Source organism: Corella eumyota, chromosome 4 (assembly GCF_963082875.1).
Source record: "Corella eumyota chromosome 4, kaCorEumy4.1, whole genome shotgun sequence".
NCBI classification, from domain to species: Eukaryota; Metazoa; Chordata; class Ascidiacea; order Phlebobranchia; family Corellidae; genus Corella; species Corella eumyota.
The window spans coordinates 15,570,327-15,586,990 of record NC_137493.1 but is presented as its reverse complement, the minus strand read 5'-3'; the positions used below and the strand labels follow the sequence as shown (position 1 = coordinate 15,586,990).

The window sequence follows — 16,664 nt, the reverse complement described above, 5'->3', positions numbered from 1 at the left end:
TTTTTTCGAACACGACACGGTCGACTACCGACTACAACATGCTGCCGGTTAATTTAAAGTTAAAAAAGTTTTCTTACTTTAAGATAGTTGAATATGTTTACAGATATCAAAATTTTAATACAGCTTCTATTTTAGTTTAGACGCTAATTGCTAAACAAAGTTTTTACGGTTTTGTTACGTTCGAAAACTAGAAGGTCCCAGGTTCGATGCCCAATGAAGGCATAGCTAATAATGTTATTTACAGATTGAGAATTTATACATTCTGAAAATGTATACTTATAGCCAATAACTTTGTTAAAAACAGAATAGAAATATTAATGAGGAAAATTTATGTTAGTGTAAAGTAATGTCAATTGAGGACAAATTTTCTTCTTAAATTATATTTTAAATTTTGTTCAACATTTTTTCAGAGTCATAACTTTTTGTAATTTAAAATGTTGCATGATTTAATTTTTGCCCTCAGAGGATGTCCTGGGAGTATTTTCAAGGAGATGACATCGGGAAAAATCGAAGTTGTCTCCGGACTTTCATTTATCCACCCAAGTGAAGAAAGTGTCTTGAACAACATCTTACATCTAGGCACTCGATATATGTTCTTCAACAAATTTATACACGCTCACACGACGACTTTATATGCACCAGGTGAAACACAATTAACATTACCTGATGGACTTCAACATGGTTGTTACTTAAAGTCATTCTGCCTAGGTCTACAGAAAGTGCTTTCTGGATATTGTGATCATTTGCTTAACATTGAAAAAGAAATACTTGCAGATGAACATTTGTCTTTGGTTTATATTAAACAAGATCTTACCGAGTTCCATGTTCTTTTTGATGCTTTATACGACACAGTTAATATCATAAAGTCCCGACAAAGTCACGGATGTCAGATTTTGGATGTACTTTTCAAAGCATCACGCTCCGGTAATGACCTCATCAAAGAATCAATGTTGTTGATATTACACCATTGTCACACTGTGATGTACAAGCAGCTATCGTCATGGTTACTACATGGTATTCTTGTGGATCGCCATGATGAGTTTTTTATCGGACCTGTGGAGGAAAAAAAAGAAGATAGTAACAAAACCATTACGCTTGAAGAGCTGTCTCTGCTAAATGGAGTGCATGTCTCAAATAAAGAAAACTTTGAAGTGAAATTATCCTATCTTCCAATGTATATACCGTCTAGAATTGCAACTGTTATTCATTTTATCGGATCGTCTTTACATTTATTTGAATTTGAAAACAACAACAAATCGACAAAAAACATTTTTCCAATGACGAAAACAATTTCTTCAGTTGAGCATTTTCATCCAGAAGGAATTCTTAAAGAAAAAGAAGAAGAATTTATCGCAAATTTAAGAAATCTACAGCAAGCAAAAGAGTTTTTCGTAGAGGACTTTGAGATGTGTATTGACATCATACGTTCAGCAGTAGCCAAAGAGTTATGGAATCTATGTGTAGAAAAAGCACAACTAGTGTCACATTTAGTTATTCTTAAGGACTTCTTTTTACTTGGACGTGGAGAATTATTTCTGACATTCCTAGATGAAGCTGACCCTCTTTTAAAAGGTCCTCCTTCTAGAGTAACTGAACATGATGTACAACAAGCTTTTATTCGGTCTGCGCTCAAAGTTCAAATTGAAGACGAAATACCGTTTGAATTGGTCCGACTTACAATATCACAGAAACCAAATACCAATAATACACTGGTTGATAATGGCTGGTCACGTTTAGGTATGTCTTTTGATATAAAATGGCCACTACATACTATATTCAAACCTGCTGTTTTGGATAAATACAATCAGCTTTTTCAGTTTTTGATTCACGTACGTCGAACGCAAGCTGCTTTGCAAGGCATTTGGAGTTTGCAGATGCGGAAAAAACAGGATGCGTCGTATTTAAATGCTGAGGCACTGGAGTTAAAAGGTTTAGGTCAACTCGAGTGGCGATGTCAAAGTCAAATGCAGTTTTTTGTCGATAACTTACAATACTACTTACAAGCTGATGTTTTAGAATCTCATTTTAGCAATCTTTTAAACAAAATTCGAACGACAGACGCAGACCAGCGCGATTTTGAATCAGTTATCGTCGCTCACGAGCGGTTTATTCATTCCTTGATGGCACAATGTTTTATTTTATCCAACACTGTCTGCTCAATCTTAATGGAGATTCTTAACATTTGTCAGCAGTTTAGTAAACTCATGTCTACACCAGTTATACTAGTCTCAAAGGAAGACACATTTCGGCAACTTACCGAGATTTCAGAATTATTTAACAAGAAAACCGGAGTCTTTTTTCAAGTTTTAACAGGGTTATCTACAAACCATTGCAACCCACACATTGCACAATTGACTTTAAGATTGGATTATAATCGATATTTTTCGGCCTCGCTTAAAAAACAAAATGAAATACATTTGAATATTTTGTAACAATTGTAAGCTTCTTTTTACAGTAGCCTGGTTGTTTAAATAAATTAGTTTTGTATGTAGTTAAAACAATTGGCTGTTCACGTTTATTTTGATTCATTTTATATTGTTTACTTTTGTAGATTTTAGGGAAAATTTAATTTTAAGGTTTTTTGTTTTTGGATGAAAATCAACCAAAAAAATGCAAGAAAAAGTTTTAAAATTTGTAAGTTTTTTTATTATCACTATATATACTTATATTAAAACTAACTAACATTTTTGTCTATGTTAGGTCTAATAGAAGATAATGTTTTTATAAAACTCAAACATTGTTTTATTTAGGAAGAAGATGATCTTCCTTATGAAGAAGAAATTTTACGGAACCCATTCTCGGTAAAATGTTGGTTAAGGTATATTGAACATAAAGAGAATTCACCAGCAAAGCAGGTAACTACATCTTGAAAAAAAACTTTGTAAATTTAAATTAAAGTAGAATTGTTCGGTTATGTATATGTAAATAAGAAAAGGTTGACTTCATGACCCAAACATAGAGTAACATCAGTTACCCCAACCCAGTCTCGAGTTGCCAGTATCGAGTTGTTGCTACAGCATGAAAGTGGTAGGGATCGAACCCAGGCCCTCATTTCGTAAAACTATGTGTTTTGACTACTACATCATGTTGCTGGTTTAGTCAGTTTTTAATACATAGGATCAGTCTCAGTTTGTCTTGTCAGGATTTTTTTGACTTAGTATTTTTTGTGACTATTAAAAACATGCTTAATCTATACTTTAAAATGCTAGTATTTTTATTTTTTTTTATTTTGGTTTTTCGCACATTGATAAATTTTTTTACATTAGTTCGCACATCGATATACAATTAATATTACAACAATGCGACGGGAAAAAATGACAAAATCAATTTAATGATTTAAAACATGCCAAAAGTATTAATAAAGATTTTATGTATGTTATGGCATGGTCACCAAACCCAAGTATATCAGGAAAGTAGATCAAACTTTATTGTTTAGGTTAATATTATATATGAACGTGCACTTAAAGAACTACCGGGAAGTTATAAGTTATGGTATAACTACTTGAGACTTAGACGAAAACAACTTAAAGGATTGTGTATCAATAATCCTATGTATGAAGATGTTAATAATGCTCATGAAAGGGCACTGGTGTTTATGCATAAGGTTAGTAGAATTTGTTTAAGTAAATGTATGCTGTAGTGAATATTATATTATTTTTTTATTTATTTTTGTATATACTTTTTAATTTTGACTTAATAACTAATGTATGAATACTTTCTTGTTGGCTTGGTAAAGTGAAGTGAAAATACTTTTGGCTTTGCTACCTGTGGTCCTAGGTTCAATACCCACTGGTGTTATACTGTAGGGCCATTAAGTAGAGTGCTATAAATGGTTTAAATTCTTGCCCTGCCAAAACCTAAAGGTTTTTTCAAATATTGGGCATTTATAATTTATAGTCTTGCCAAAATCAATTGGTTTTTTAAATATTGGGCTTTTATAATTTAGAACCGGCAGTGTGGTGTAAACCGGCAGTGTGGTGTAAATCGGCAGCGTGGTGTAGTGTTAAGAACACTTGCTATACCACACATGAGGTCTTGGGTTCAATCCCCACTGATCTCAGGCTGTAGTGCCCTTGAGTAAGATGCTATCAACAGTATGAACTCCTGCTGAGCAAACACTTAATCAGCAGCAATTGATGTTACTCTATGTTTAAGTCTCGCATTCGACTTTTCCACATCGAAGATAAAAATATATAAAAAAAAATAGCCTGAATTGCTATGAATAAAACATTGTTTTAACTTTTGAAAATTATTTTTTAGATGCCAAGAATATGGATTGATTATTGTAAGCTGCTGGTTGAACAAAAACGAATTTCCAGGATTCGAAGAACTTTCGATCGAGCTTTAAGAGCTTTACCTATTACTCAACACTATCGAATCTGGCCCCTTTATATCGACTTTGTAAAGAAGTATCCTGTTCATGAAACAGCAGTGAGGGTGTTCAGAAGAATGTTAAAGGTAAATATACAACCCTTGGTTTGGCTCAGTGGTTATAGAGACTTGATACCAGTACATGAGGTCCTGTGTTTGATTCTCACAGCTTCTATTAGGTAGCATCCTTGAGTAAGATGCTATAAATGGTGAAAATATAAATTATTTATAATTTTAATCGCTGTTGCATATTTTTTGCATTATTAAAAAATTAAAAACCTTTAAATTTTGTTAACTTTTAAAAGTTAAACCTTATGCTTTAATACTTGGCTTGACTTGTTTTTAATTTTTTATAAAAGATGATTTTTCCTAATTTTTTTTGTTTAATTTTCTAGCTCCAACCAGAAGATGCTGAGGACTACATCGAATATTTGATCTCCATCGATCGCTTGGATGAAGCTTGTAAGAAATTAGCGGATGTCGTTAACGACGAAGAGTTTACTTCAAAGGTTTTAATTATTTCTAAAACAAACTTTTTAATCCACTATTTAATAGTAACAGATTGAAATTTTTTGAAATTTTTTTGAAATTTTTTAGAGTAACAGATTGAAATTTTTTTAAATTTTTATTTATCCTCAATGTGGGAAGGTCGATTTTACAACCTAAACATAGAGTAACATCAGTTACTCCGACCCAGTCTCAAGTTGCCTTTAGCAATTTGGGATGTAATAGAATATAATTGCCCGATAATTAAGCTGCTGATTAAGTATTGGCTCAGTAGGAGTGCCTAACTTAAGGACACTACATCATGAGAGCAGTGGGGATCAAACCCAGGACCTCATGTAGTGAAGCCAAGTGTTCTAATCACTGCACCACGCTGTTGTATTTTGCACACTATTTATTTATAAATTTTCTTATTTTTTGTCAAATCATTAAATACCAATTTTTTTTTTTTTTAATCTTTACAGAAAAACAAGACCAAGCATGAGTTATGGCATCAACTTTGCAACTTAATTTCACGAAATCCCCACAAAGTTCATTCTTTAAACGTTGAAGCAATCATCAGAGGTGGTTTGAAAAGATTCTCAGATCAGCTAGGACAACTGTGGTGCTCACTGGCTGATTATTATACCAGAAGTGGATTGTTTGAAAGAGTAAATTTAACAAGTCTTTTGTTAATTTAGTATATAATTTGCTGTAACAAAAATCAGTAATTTTTTTTGTTTATTCTTGATATAGAAAGGCTGACTTTACAGCCTAAGCATAGAGTTACATTTGTTATCCTGGCTCAGTATCAAGTTGACTTTGCTATTTTTGGAATGTTGTCTTCTTAACTTACCATTTAATTTATGATTTCTTACTTTGGACATTTAAAACTGGCAACAGTGGGAATCAAACCCAGGACTTTGTATAATGCCCAGTATTTAACCTGTGCAGTATTTTAAGCAGTCTTCATTTCTATATATTTTAAAATTCTGACTAAATCTGCAGGCTAGAGATATTTACGAAGAGGCCATAGCAACTGTTACCACAGTTCGAGATTTCACTCAAATATTCGACGCTTACGCTCAGTTTGAAGAATCGGTGATCTCAAGTAAAATGGAGCAAATGCAGGATGAAAACGTGAAACATTCTGATGAAAGTAAGACTAAAAACACCAGTGATTAAATAAACATTTCGTATTTCTGATACATTATTGTGTTTAAGTTTAACTTGTTAATAGCCCGCCCCACAGTTGAGATTTAATTGTCATAATATGGTCGCAACTCTCAACTAATATTTGCCCTCGATATTTACCCATGCACCACAAATGGCAGTTTTTTTTGTATTTTAAGACTTTAGATTAGACATACATATATATATAGTCCAATAGGTTTCACTTACCGGCAGCATGGTGTAGTGGTAAGAACACTTGCTACACCACACAAAAGGTCGTGGGTTCAATCCCTACTGTTCTCATGCTGTAGCGCCCTTGAGTAAGGCGCTATAAACGGTATGAACTCGTGCTGAGCCAGCGCTAATTAGCAGTATAAGCATAGGCCAATTATAATTTATAATATCCCAAACTGCCACAGGCAACTCGAGACTGGGTCGGAGTAACTGATGTTACTCTATGTTCAAGTTGCGCATTCGACTTTCCCACATCGAGGATAAAGATATATACAACGACAAAAAAAAAAAATGTAAAAATTTTGTTTGACTTAAAATTTAATTGATGCATAAAGTTATTGTCCCCTATGTACAATTCATAAATGTATTTAAAATTTTTGTGTATAAATGCTGCTAAAAAACTTGTTATTTTTTTCAGCTGATATTGATATAGAGTTGAGGTTAGCTAGGTTTGAATATGTGATGGACCGACGTCCTCTTCTGTTAAACAGTGTTCTCTTGAGACAGAATCCACATAATGTACACGAGTGGTTGAAACGTGTGGAGTTATATAAAGGTTAGTAGCAAAAATCTATAATTTTATGCAAATTTAAACGTATTAAGCTTAAATATATTATATATGTCTTGACCCACCTTTTTATTTTGCTAGTAATACATGTGTTACTTTTTTTATTTTTTATGTAAAGGTCAAGCTGGTGAAATTATTAACACTTACACTGAAGCAATACAAACAATCGACACTAAAGAATCAGTTGGAAAACTGAGCACATTGTGGGTCTCGTTTGCAAAGTTCTATGAAGAAAATGAACAGATTGAAGATGTAAGTGTTCAAGTTTAAAACTTATTTTTTATCCGGTTAAAAAAAATTTAAAAATACTGCTTAAATAACATTAAAGAAATTTAAAGAAATACTTAAATAAGTGCTTAAATAAGTACGCTACTCAAATAAATACTCACATATAAATAAAGTTATAAATATTTAGTTAAAAATATAAAATAAAAACCTCTGTTAAAAATACCAAAAAACATAAAATTTACTTATAATTAAATACCAAAATTAAAAGTAAATTACTTAAAAATTTAAATTTTCAAACTGTATTTTTTTTTTGATATTTCTTACAGGCTCGTACAATTTTCAACAAAGCGACCTTGGTTAACTATAAGGGAGTTGACGATCTTGCCACTGTTTGGTGTGAATGGGCTGAAATGGAAATAAGGTAAACAAAAATAATATTTTTTTAACAAAAAAGGTCTTGGCACTTGGCTAACTAATGCCATACTAAACTTAATGTTTACAGATAACTTAAACTCTTGAACTTAATGTTTACAGATAACTTAAACTTGTAAAATTTTTCTTTAAAAATTTTTTTTTACTTAACGACCTAAACATAGAGTAACATTAGTTACTCCTGTTCAATCTCGAGTTGCCTGTGGCAGTTTGGAATATTATACAGATTATAATTGCCCGATAATTAATCTGCTGATTAAGTGCTGGCTCAGCAGGATTTTATACTGTTTATAGCGCCTTACTCAGGGGCGCTACAGCATGAGATCCGTGGGGATCAAACCCAAGACCTCATGTAGTAAAGCCAAGTGTTCTGACCACTACACCACGCCGTCGGTTTTTAAATATGTATTGATCCTTTCTCTAAACTTAGTATTTGGTTTTATTTACAGACATGAAAACTACAATGCTGCCTTGAACTTATTGAAACGTGGAACAGCGTTGCCAGCTAAAAGATCCGGATATTTTGACAACACTGAACCAGTTCAAAATCGAGTTTATCGATCGTTAAAGTTGTGGTCGATGTACGCTGATCTTGAAGAAAGTTTTGGAACATTTAAGGTAAATACTTTTTTAAGTAAAGACTTTTGAAAGTAAATGCTTCTTTAAAGTAAATACTTTTTTAAGTAAATACTTTTTTTTAAGTAAATACTTTTTTAAAGTAACTACTTTTTTTAAGTAACCACTTTTTTAAAGTAACTACTTTTTTAAAGTATTTTTTGGAATAACAAAGTTTTTCTACGGTTTAAATGTAAAGCCAGCTTTATTAGATTTTTATAATTGTTTAGACTAAAATACCATTAAATAAAATTTTACATGTATATTTGCAACCTCTTTTTTTTCTAGACTTGCAAAGCAGTTTATGATCGAATTCTTGATCTTAGGATTTCAACTCCACAAATTATTATTAATTATGGGATGTTTTTAGAGGAGAATCATTATTTTGAGGAAGCATTCAAGGTATTTTAAACGATTAAAAATTTGACCAGCTAATTTCAACTGCAAATAAATAACTAGGCAATATAATGTGGTGTACCGGCAGCGTGGTCTAGTGAAAGAACACTTGCTAGACCACCATGAGGTCATGGGTTCAAACCCCACTGCTTTCATGCTGTAGCGCCGTTGAGTAAGGCGTTATAACGATACAAACTCCTGCTGAGCCAGCACTTAATCAGCAGAATGATTACCGGGCAATTATAGTCTCTATAATATTCAAAACTGTCAAAGGCAACTTGAGACTGGGTTGGAGTAACTAATGTTACTCTATGTTTAAGTCGCGCATTCGACTTTCCCACATCGAGGATAAAGATATATACAAAAAAAATGTCAATTAACTGGCACAAGCAACCCTAGTCTGGTTTTATTCTAAATTTAGGGAAAATCTAACTTTAAAATTTGGATTTTTTTAGGCCTATGAAAGAGGAGTTGCAATGTTTAAATGGCCGAATGTTTTCGATATTTGGAATACTTATTTGACCAAGTTTATAACCCGATATGGAGGAAAGAAGTTGGAGAGAACGAGAGATTTATTTGAACAAGCGTTGGATGAGTGCCCACCAAAGTTTGCTAAAAGTAAATGTCCATTTTTTTCAATATTTTTAGTTGTAAATTTTTTTTTATGAATTAACTTTTACTGTTAGTACACAATATTGTTAAGTAAATAAGCTTATCAATATGGGTGCTACAGCATGAGAGCACCTGAGTTCTATTCTCTCTGCTCTTATGCTGTAGCGCACTTCAGTAAAACGCAGTTAGTGGTACGAACTCCTGCTGAGCCAGCACTTAATCAGCAGCATATTTATCAGGCAATTAAAAATTATATTATTTTAACCTGCCAAAGTCAACTTAAGACCAGCTAGAGGTAACTAATGTTACCCTGTGTTGAAGTCAAAAAGGCGACCTACCCACATCGAGGTTAAATTATTGTGAAAAATAGCGAAAAACAAAAAAAGGGCAATGGAAATTTTAATATAAATTTTACCTATAACTTTATCTTTTTTTGTTTATGATTAGACCTGTATTTACTGTATGCTAAGTTGGAGGAAGACCACGGCTTATCAAGGCATGCAATGTCAGTTTATGATCGGGCTACAAAAGCTGTTTTACCAGAACAACAGTATGTCAAAAGTTATGGTTTATATTTATTAAAAAATGGTATTACGTTGAAGTAAATTGATATATTTTTTCCTTTTTTAAATTTTTTTTTGCAATTGTTTAAAATATTTTGTTTTTTCTAGACATGAATTGTTTAATATTTACTTGAGAAGAGCAGCTGAATTATATGGGATTACACATACCAGACCAATATATGAGGTAAACAATACTGACCTTACACTATTTATGATAAGTTGTTAACATTTAAAACTACATTTTTAAGGTTTTTATTTTTATAACAAAACTGGCAAGGTGGTGTAGTGGTCAGAACACTTGGCTTAACTATGTGAGGTCCTGGGTTCGATCCCCATTGCTCTTATGTTGTAGTGCCCTTAACCTAAGCACCTAAAATGGTATAAACTCCTGCTGAGCCAGCACTTAATCAGCAGTTTAATTATTTGGCAATTATAATCTATAATATCCCAAACTACCAAAGGCAACTTGAGACTGAGTCAGGGTAACAAATGTTACTTTATGTTTAAGTCCTAAAGTCGACCTTTCCACATTGAGCAAAAATATATTGTGTGGAAAAAAAGTTTTTAAATATAAATTTTTTTTTTTTAGAAAGCGATTGAGGTTTTGTCAAACGAGCATGCAAGAGATTTTTGTGTAAGGTTTGCTCAGTTGGAATGTAAACTCGGAGAAATTGATCGTTCCAGAGCAATCTACGCTCACTGCTCACAAATGTGCGATCCAAGGGTAAATATATATTTAATTTCACAAAGATTTAGGTCGGTTTGTGTAAATTTTTGTTAAGGTTTGATTCTTATGGACTATATATTGCGGCATCTGGAAAGATAGGTGAATGTTAATTACTTCGGGGAAGCACGAAACCAATCTGTAGCATAATAATTGGGTAAATAAAACAATGTTATCTCAAAACTGCCAAAGTCAACTCAAGACTGGGTCAAGGTAACAAATGTTACTCTATGTTTAAACTGTGAAGTCGACTTTCTTACATTATGACTGCCAAAGCGTACCCAAGATCTGGGTCAGGGTAACAAATGTTACTCTTTGTTAAGGCTCTAAAGACGGCCGTTCCGCATCAAGGATAAATAAATAAAAATTAACTTTTTATTTACAGACAACAGCTACGTTCTGGGAGGCATGGAAGGAGTTTGAAGTAAAACATGGAAATGAGGACACAGTCCGTGAGATGCTCAGAATCAAGAGAAGTGTGCAAGCCACTTACAATACCCAGGTTATTTAATAAATTTCCCACATACTACATTTTAGTTGCAACAAATATTTACCCACAATCCATAACCAGTATTTTTAATTTTAAAGGCCAATAATTTGACATATATGTAATATTGTATGTAGCACATTTTTCATTGACTTTTTTTTTGCATATTATTTTATAAACTTTTAACTTTAAATTGGTTGTTTTTAGGTGAATTATATGTCAGCACAAATGTTGTCGTCATCAAGCAGCATCACAGGTAAAGTTTACTATTTGTTAATCAAAACAATCATTTAAAAACACGTTAAAAACAAAATTTTTAAAACTTTAATGTATTGAAAATGAAGACACTGGCATTGTAGTGGTTAAAACACTTGGCTTTATTGAATCCTAAGGTTCTCAGTTTGGTTCCTACCCATTTTATGCCAAAGTACTTTTAAGTACGACACTATTAAATAGTGTAAACTTTTTTTGGAGCAAAAACTGATTAAATATTAGGCAATAATAAATGAAATATTTTAAATTTAATTTTCAGGAACTGCTTCTGATCTTGCTCCTGGTGAAAATGATGGAATGAAATTACTCGAACAGAAAGCTGCTGCTGCACGAGCTCAAGAACAACAACCCAAACAAAATATTATGTTTATAAGGTAAGTTGGTATAACACATAGCATAACATTAACAAAAGGTCCTGGGTTCGATTCCCACTACTTTTATGCTGTAGCGCCCTTATGTAAGGTGCTATAAACGGTCGAACTCCTGCTGAGCCAGTACTTAATCAGCAGCATAATTATCGGGCAATTATAATCTTTAATATCCCAAACTTCCACAGGCAACTTTAGATTGGGTTGGGGGTAGCGAATGTTACTCTATGTTGAGGTCATGAAGTCGATCTTCCCACATTAAGGATAAAAACATGTATTAAAAAATAAAAATTTTTTTAATATGTGCAAAAATATTTAGGTTTTTATCTTAAAATTTAAAAAAAGAAAAAAAAAGATTTATTTCTAAAATGTATTTATTTAGGAGTGAAAAGAAGATGGAAGACATTGCTGATGTTAGGGAGGTTGAGAATCCGGATGAGATTAACATTGAGGAGGAGAGTGATAGCGGAGAGGAGGAGACAGCAGGAGGTAAATATTTTTTGGAAGATTTTTGTGCAAAATTTGAAAGCTGATTTTTTTCTAAAATGTTTATTTTCTAAAGGTGAAGTTATACAGAAAAGGTCAATTCCTGATGAAGTATTTGGTGGCATGAAACGACCTGACGACGAGTAATTTGTCATTTAATAATCCCACGTTAAATTAACTGCCAAAAAATAAAATTATGTGAATTTGTACTACTTGTTATTATTAATAAGAGTTAGAAAAAAATAAATAAAATTATATTACAAACCTTAAGCTTGGTGTAGAAGTAAGAACACTTGGCTTCACTACATGAGGGTTTTTGTTCGATCCCCACTGCTCTAATGTTGTACCACCTTTGAATAATGCGCTATAAACAGTATAAACACCTACAAAACCAGCACTACATCAGCAACTTATATGTCGGAAAATTTGTAATATTGCAAATCGTCAAAGGCAACTTGATTCTGGTTGGAGTAACTGATGTTACTCTATGTTTAGTGTAAAGTCGACCCTTTAATATCGAGGATAAAAAATAATAAAAATAAAATAAATATACCCGGTTACCACTAAAAATCCAACATGACGATGTCGGTTTTCTTCAAACTTTCTTTCCATTCTATTAACTACTAAAATCGGGACCCATCGAGGACTTCTAAACGTCTAACTGATAAAAAATCAAAATGTCTGACGGCGAAGGAGATGTTGCTCCCGTTGCAATTGAGCCAACCGGTCCAATGGACCTGAACACCGCACTTCAGGAAGTTCTTAAAACCTCTGTTATCTGTGACGGGCTTGCTCGCGGTTTGAACGAAGCCGCGCGTGCTTTAGACAAACGCCAAGCTCATCTTTGCGTTCTCGCCAACAACTGCGACGAACCAAGCTACGTCAAGTTGATCGAGGCCCTTTGCAACGAGCACCAGATTAATTTAATCAAAGTTGATGACAACAAAAAGCTCGGCGAATGGGCCGGTCTTTGTAAAATTGACCAGGAAGGAAAACCACGTAAAGTTGTCGGTTGCAGCTGCGTAGTTGTCCGGGATTATGGTAAAGAGGGCCAAGCGCATGAGATCCTCAACGAGCATTTGAAAAAGTTGTAAATCGTGTTTATTTTGGTTGTGGTTTCAGGTGGAGAGTGTTTTAAAAATAAACTTGATTTGCGGTAAATTCTGTTGTGTTTTTTGTTTGAATGTCTGACCATAGAGTTCAGTAAGTTGTAAGGATTTGTTTAAAATAAGAAGTTAGAACAACTAAAACTCTTAGATAAGAATTAGCTTTAGCTGTTTAGTTAAAGTGATATTTTTAAAATGTATTTTTTAGGATATTTAATTTCTGTTATATTTTATAACACATTAATTATGAAATAGATTTTTATGTAACAATTTTTATTTACTTAATTTTAACACAAAAATTAACCTAAAATGTTAAAAATTTTTTTATTTAGATTTGATTTAAATTTAATACATGTGTTTAAAAAAATGGCTGCTGTTGATAAGCAAATGAGAATTGAATTTCAAAAGCAAGTTGAAGAATTACAAAACAACCAGAAAGAAATCAAGAAGTGCGTCGAACTTCGGCAGAAATTAGAAGCCCAATTAATCGAAAATAAAGTCGTGAAACAGGAACTTGAAATTTTAGAGGTAACGACATAAATTTTTTAGGATTTTTTATCAAATGTAGTTAACTTTAATGTATTATAAGGCTGTTTAAGAAACTGTTATTAACTATACACAACAACTTAAATTTTTTTACTTTTAAGATAGTAAAATTTTCTAAACAAATTTATTCTTATGCAGTAAAAACTTCTATATATATATATATACTAATTTATGCCAATTTAAACATTTTAATTGGTCAAAACTTTTCAATTTCAGTTAAATTTACCCCATATTACACCAATTTTGGGGTAATTTACAACAGATATCTAGCAAAACCCACAAGAACTGCAGTTAAATTTATCATTTGACAGATATACAATTTATTATATTTTGTTTTCAGAGTGGTTCTAATATTTACAAACTAACAGGACCAGTGTTGGTGAAACAAGATTTAGACGAAGCCCGGAGTACCGTGACGAAAAGAATCGATTATATCGTCACCGAAGTTAAACGACAAGAAAAATCAATCAAAGAGTTTGAAGCGAAACAGGAAAAGCACCGTGACAGCCTAACCAAATTGCAAAGCCGGCTTCCGGCTCCTAAATAACTTCATTTTTTAGAAAAACTTTATTTTATCATTATTGTGTAGTTTTTTATTATTTTTTGAAATTTTTGTTGGACTATTTATTGAAAAATGAAACGAAAAGAATATGAAGAAATTATTCAGTTTATTTCGGGCCTACCACTTTGCTTGCTTGAAAAAATTATCCATGAAGTTCAAACTAAATTCGGTTCTTTACATTCTTCTAATACACTTATGAGCATTTGCCTGACTCATAACCAACAGTTTTTAAAGAAACTTATGTCTGTAAGTATGTTGATAATAAAACAATAAATTTAATATATGTGGGTCTTAATAATAGTAAGTTTAATAAGACTTAATATTTTATGAAATTTAAATTTTATTTTTTTATTTAAGGGCGTAAATCTTGACGATCGTGCTGATGAATTTTTTCTTGAATACCAAACCAAATTATTATCCTTATCAGATGATCAAACTGGTGAGTTTAATTTAACTTAAAAATGTCACAAATTTTATGTTTAAATTATTTATTTTATGTATATATGTATTATTATTGTTTTTTTTGTATAGGTTATTCTCGATGTGGGAAAGTTAAATGTACGACTTAAACATAGAGTAACATTAGTTACTCCGACCCAGTCTTGAGTTGTCTTTGGTAGTTTGGGATATTATAGATTATAATTGCCTGGTAATTATGCTGCTGGTTAAGTGCTGGCTCAGCAGGAGTTTATACAGTTTATAACACCTTACTCAAGGGCGCTACAGCATGAGATCAGTAGGGATTGAACCCACGACCTTATGTTTGGTGTAGCAAGTGTTCTTGCCACCACACCACGCTGCCGGTTCAATTAAAAAACCTAAATTTTTTTGTCCATTTTCCTTACTAGAAACCAACAGAAGAAAGAGCGTTATACTGGAGATGGCAGAAAGTTACGGTTTTCTTCCGGTTACCTTAGCTCAAGTTATTTTAAAGAAATATCTCTTAGACCAAAACTCTCAACTAAAAGAAGATTCTGAAGCTAAACCAATACACATCAAATCAAGTATTTTTTGTTTCTTAATCCAGCTGTAAAGCTAGTACTGTATATATTATATACTTATATTCGAATTGCATCTAAAGTTTAGCTATGAAAATGGCAATTTAAAATTTGGACTGAAATTTTTATTAATTTTTTGTTTGGTTATTTTTATAATTAGTATTTTCTAACCAGTTTTAATTTATATTATTAGGTGTAAAAGAATTACTGAAAAATCCTTACCTTATCGAAGACCAGCAGTTATGCTATGAAGTAAGGCAGTGTGTTATTCATGATTTTGGAAGAGGGGTTATAACTGATTCTATAAGGTCAATGGTTGGATTGGAATACGAGACAAAACTTACAAATTGTGTCACGGCTTTAAATATACCATACCAAGTAAGTAATAGGAAAGTTTATAATGGAATTTATGGATATTTTTTTCAAGAAAAAGGTGATTTTTAACGGTAATTTTAATGGGTGATGCTTCTGAAATTTTTAAAGGGTAATTTTAATGGGTTTTAAAATATAAATTATCAATTTTTTAAGGACGAAAATGAATTACGAAAACTGGGTTATGATAAAACCCCTGATGTTAAATTGTTGATTCCTTTCGCTCTTGATGGTCAAGTTATTAGCTGGATAGAAAGCAAAGCATCTTTTGGTACCCCTGTAACACACAAACATTATCTGGATGATCAATATTACAGTTATTTGAATAGGTAAACTCAGTTATTAATATATATATTATTTGTTTATTCTTGATGTGAAAAGGTCGACTTAAACAACCTAACCATAGGATAACAATTTTTTTTTTTATAAATCTTTATCCTCGATGTGGAAAAGTTGAATGCCGACTTAAACATAGAATAACATCAGTTACTCCGACCAAGTCTCAAGTTGCCTGTGGCAGTTTGGAACATTATGGATTATAATTGCCTTGTAATTAGGCTGCTAATCATGTCGACTCTGCAGGAGTTTATACCATATATAGTGCCTTACTTGAGAGCGTTACAGCATAAGAGCAGTGAGGATTGAACCCAGAACTTCATGTTGTGAAGCCAAGTGTTTTGACCACTACACAATGCTGTTGGTTTATTAAAAATTTAACTGTGTTTAGATTTGGACCTGGTTTGGTGATTTATTGGTTTGGTTTTGTAGATGAGTTAGCAATCGACATAAAAAAACAAGGAATTTTGTTGATGGATCATTTTCCTGATAAAGAGCAAATAACTTGGTTCGATCCTACTTCTATTACTCCTCAAAAATTGCTATCAGGAGAAAATAAATAATTTGTTTTTGTGTAGTTTTTTGCAAATAAATATTGTATCCATGTTGTATACTTTTTATATTACATCTAGTTTTTTTAAACTTAAATTTGGAAGAATAAAATTTATTTTTATTAAAAATTAAGTTTTTTAAACCGGCAGCATGGTGTAGTTTTCAAAACGGTTAGTTTG

The 16,664-nt window shown here is 32.2% G+C and overlaps 5 protein-coding genes across 5 annotated transcripts; all 5 read left to right on the top strand.

The window, feature by feature from the left end:
- The first annotated feature begins 422 nt into the window (after positions 1 to 422).
- On the top strand, positions 423 to 2,510 carry LOC145750340 (gamma-tubulin complex component 4-like). Its single transcript, XM_082566352.1, has one exon. It carries the CDS (start codon positions 435 to 437, stop codon positions 2,430 to 2,432), a length of 1,998 nt encoding a protein of 665 aa, XP_082422478.1. The 5' UTR covers positions 423 to 434; the 3' UTR covers positions 2,433 to 2,510.
- A 39-nt stretch (positions 2,511 to 2,549) lies between these two features.
- Positions 2,550 to 12,222, top strand: LOC145751496 (pre-mRNA-splicing factor SYF1-like). The gene is made up of 21 exons (XM_082567668.1): positions 2,550 to 2,634; positions 2,751 to 2,855; positions 3,437 to 3,604; positions 4,261 to 4,458; positions 4,767 to 4,880; positions 5,340 to 5,525; positions 5,863 to 6,013; positions 6,680 to 6,817; positions 6,948 to 7,081; positions 7,384 to 7,478; positions 7,939 to 8,107; positions 8,393 to 8,506; positions 8,956 to 9,118; positions 9,560 to 9,662; positions 9,784 to 9,859; positions 10,265 to 10,399; positions 10,785 to 10,901; positions 11,094 to 11,142; positions 11,419 to 11,533; positions 11,910 to 12,016; positions 12,090 to 12,222. The coding sequence occupies exons 1-21, from the start codon at positions 2,611 to 2,613 to the stop codon at positions 12,158 to 12,160; spliced, it is 2,532 nt and encodes an 843-aa protein (XP_082423794.1). The 5' UTR covers positions 2,550 to 2,610; the 3' UTR covers positions 12,161 to 12,222.
- A 389-nt stretch (positions 12,223 to 12,611) lies between these two features.
- LOC145749459 (small ribosomal subunit protein eS12-like) lies at positions 12,612 to 13,174 on the top strand. The gene has a single exon (XM_082565224.1). It carries the CDS (start codon positions 12,691 to 12,693, stop codon positions 13,105 to 13,107), a length of 417 nt encoding a protein of 138 aa, XP_082421350.1. The 5' UTR covers positions 12,612 to 12,690; the 3' UTR covers positions 13,108 to 13,174.
- A 281-nt stretch (positions 13,175 to 13,455) lies between these two features.
- Positions 13,456 to 14,212, top strand: LOC145750170 (prefoldin subunit 6-like). Its single transcript, XM_082566131.1, has 2 exons — positions 13,456 to 13,647; positions 14,006 to 14,212. Exons 1-2 carry the CDS (start codon positions 13,486 to 13,488, stop codon positions 14,210 to 14,212), a joined length of 369 nt encoding a protein of 122 aa, XP_082422257.1. The 5' UTR covers positions 13,456 to 13,485.
- An 87-nt stretch (positions 14,213 to 14,299) lies between these two features.
- On the top strand, positions 14,300 to 16,583 carry LOC145750169 (CDAN1-interacting nuclease 1-like). Its single transcript, XM_082566130.1, has 6 exons — positions 14,300 to 14,473; positions 14,585 to 14,666; positions 15,076 to 15,231; positions 15,419 to 15,603; positions 15,754 to 15,926; positions 16,325 to 16,583. The coding sequence occupies exons 1-6, from the start codon at positions 14,300 to 14,302 to the stop codon at positions 16,494 to 16,496; spliced, it is 942 nt and encodes a 313-aa protein (XP_082422256.1). The 3' UTR covers positions 16,497 to 16,583.
- Positions 16,584 to 16,664: the final 81 nt, after the last annotated feature.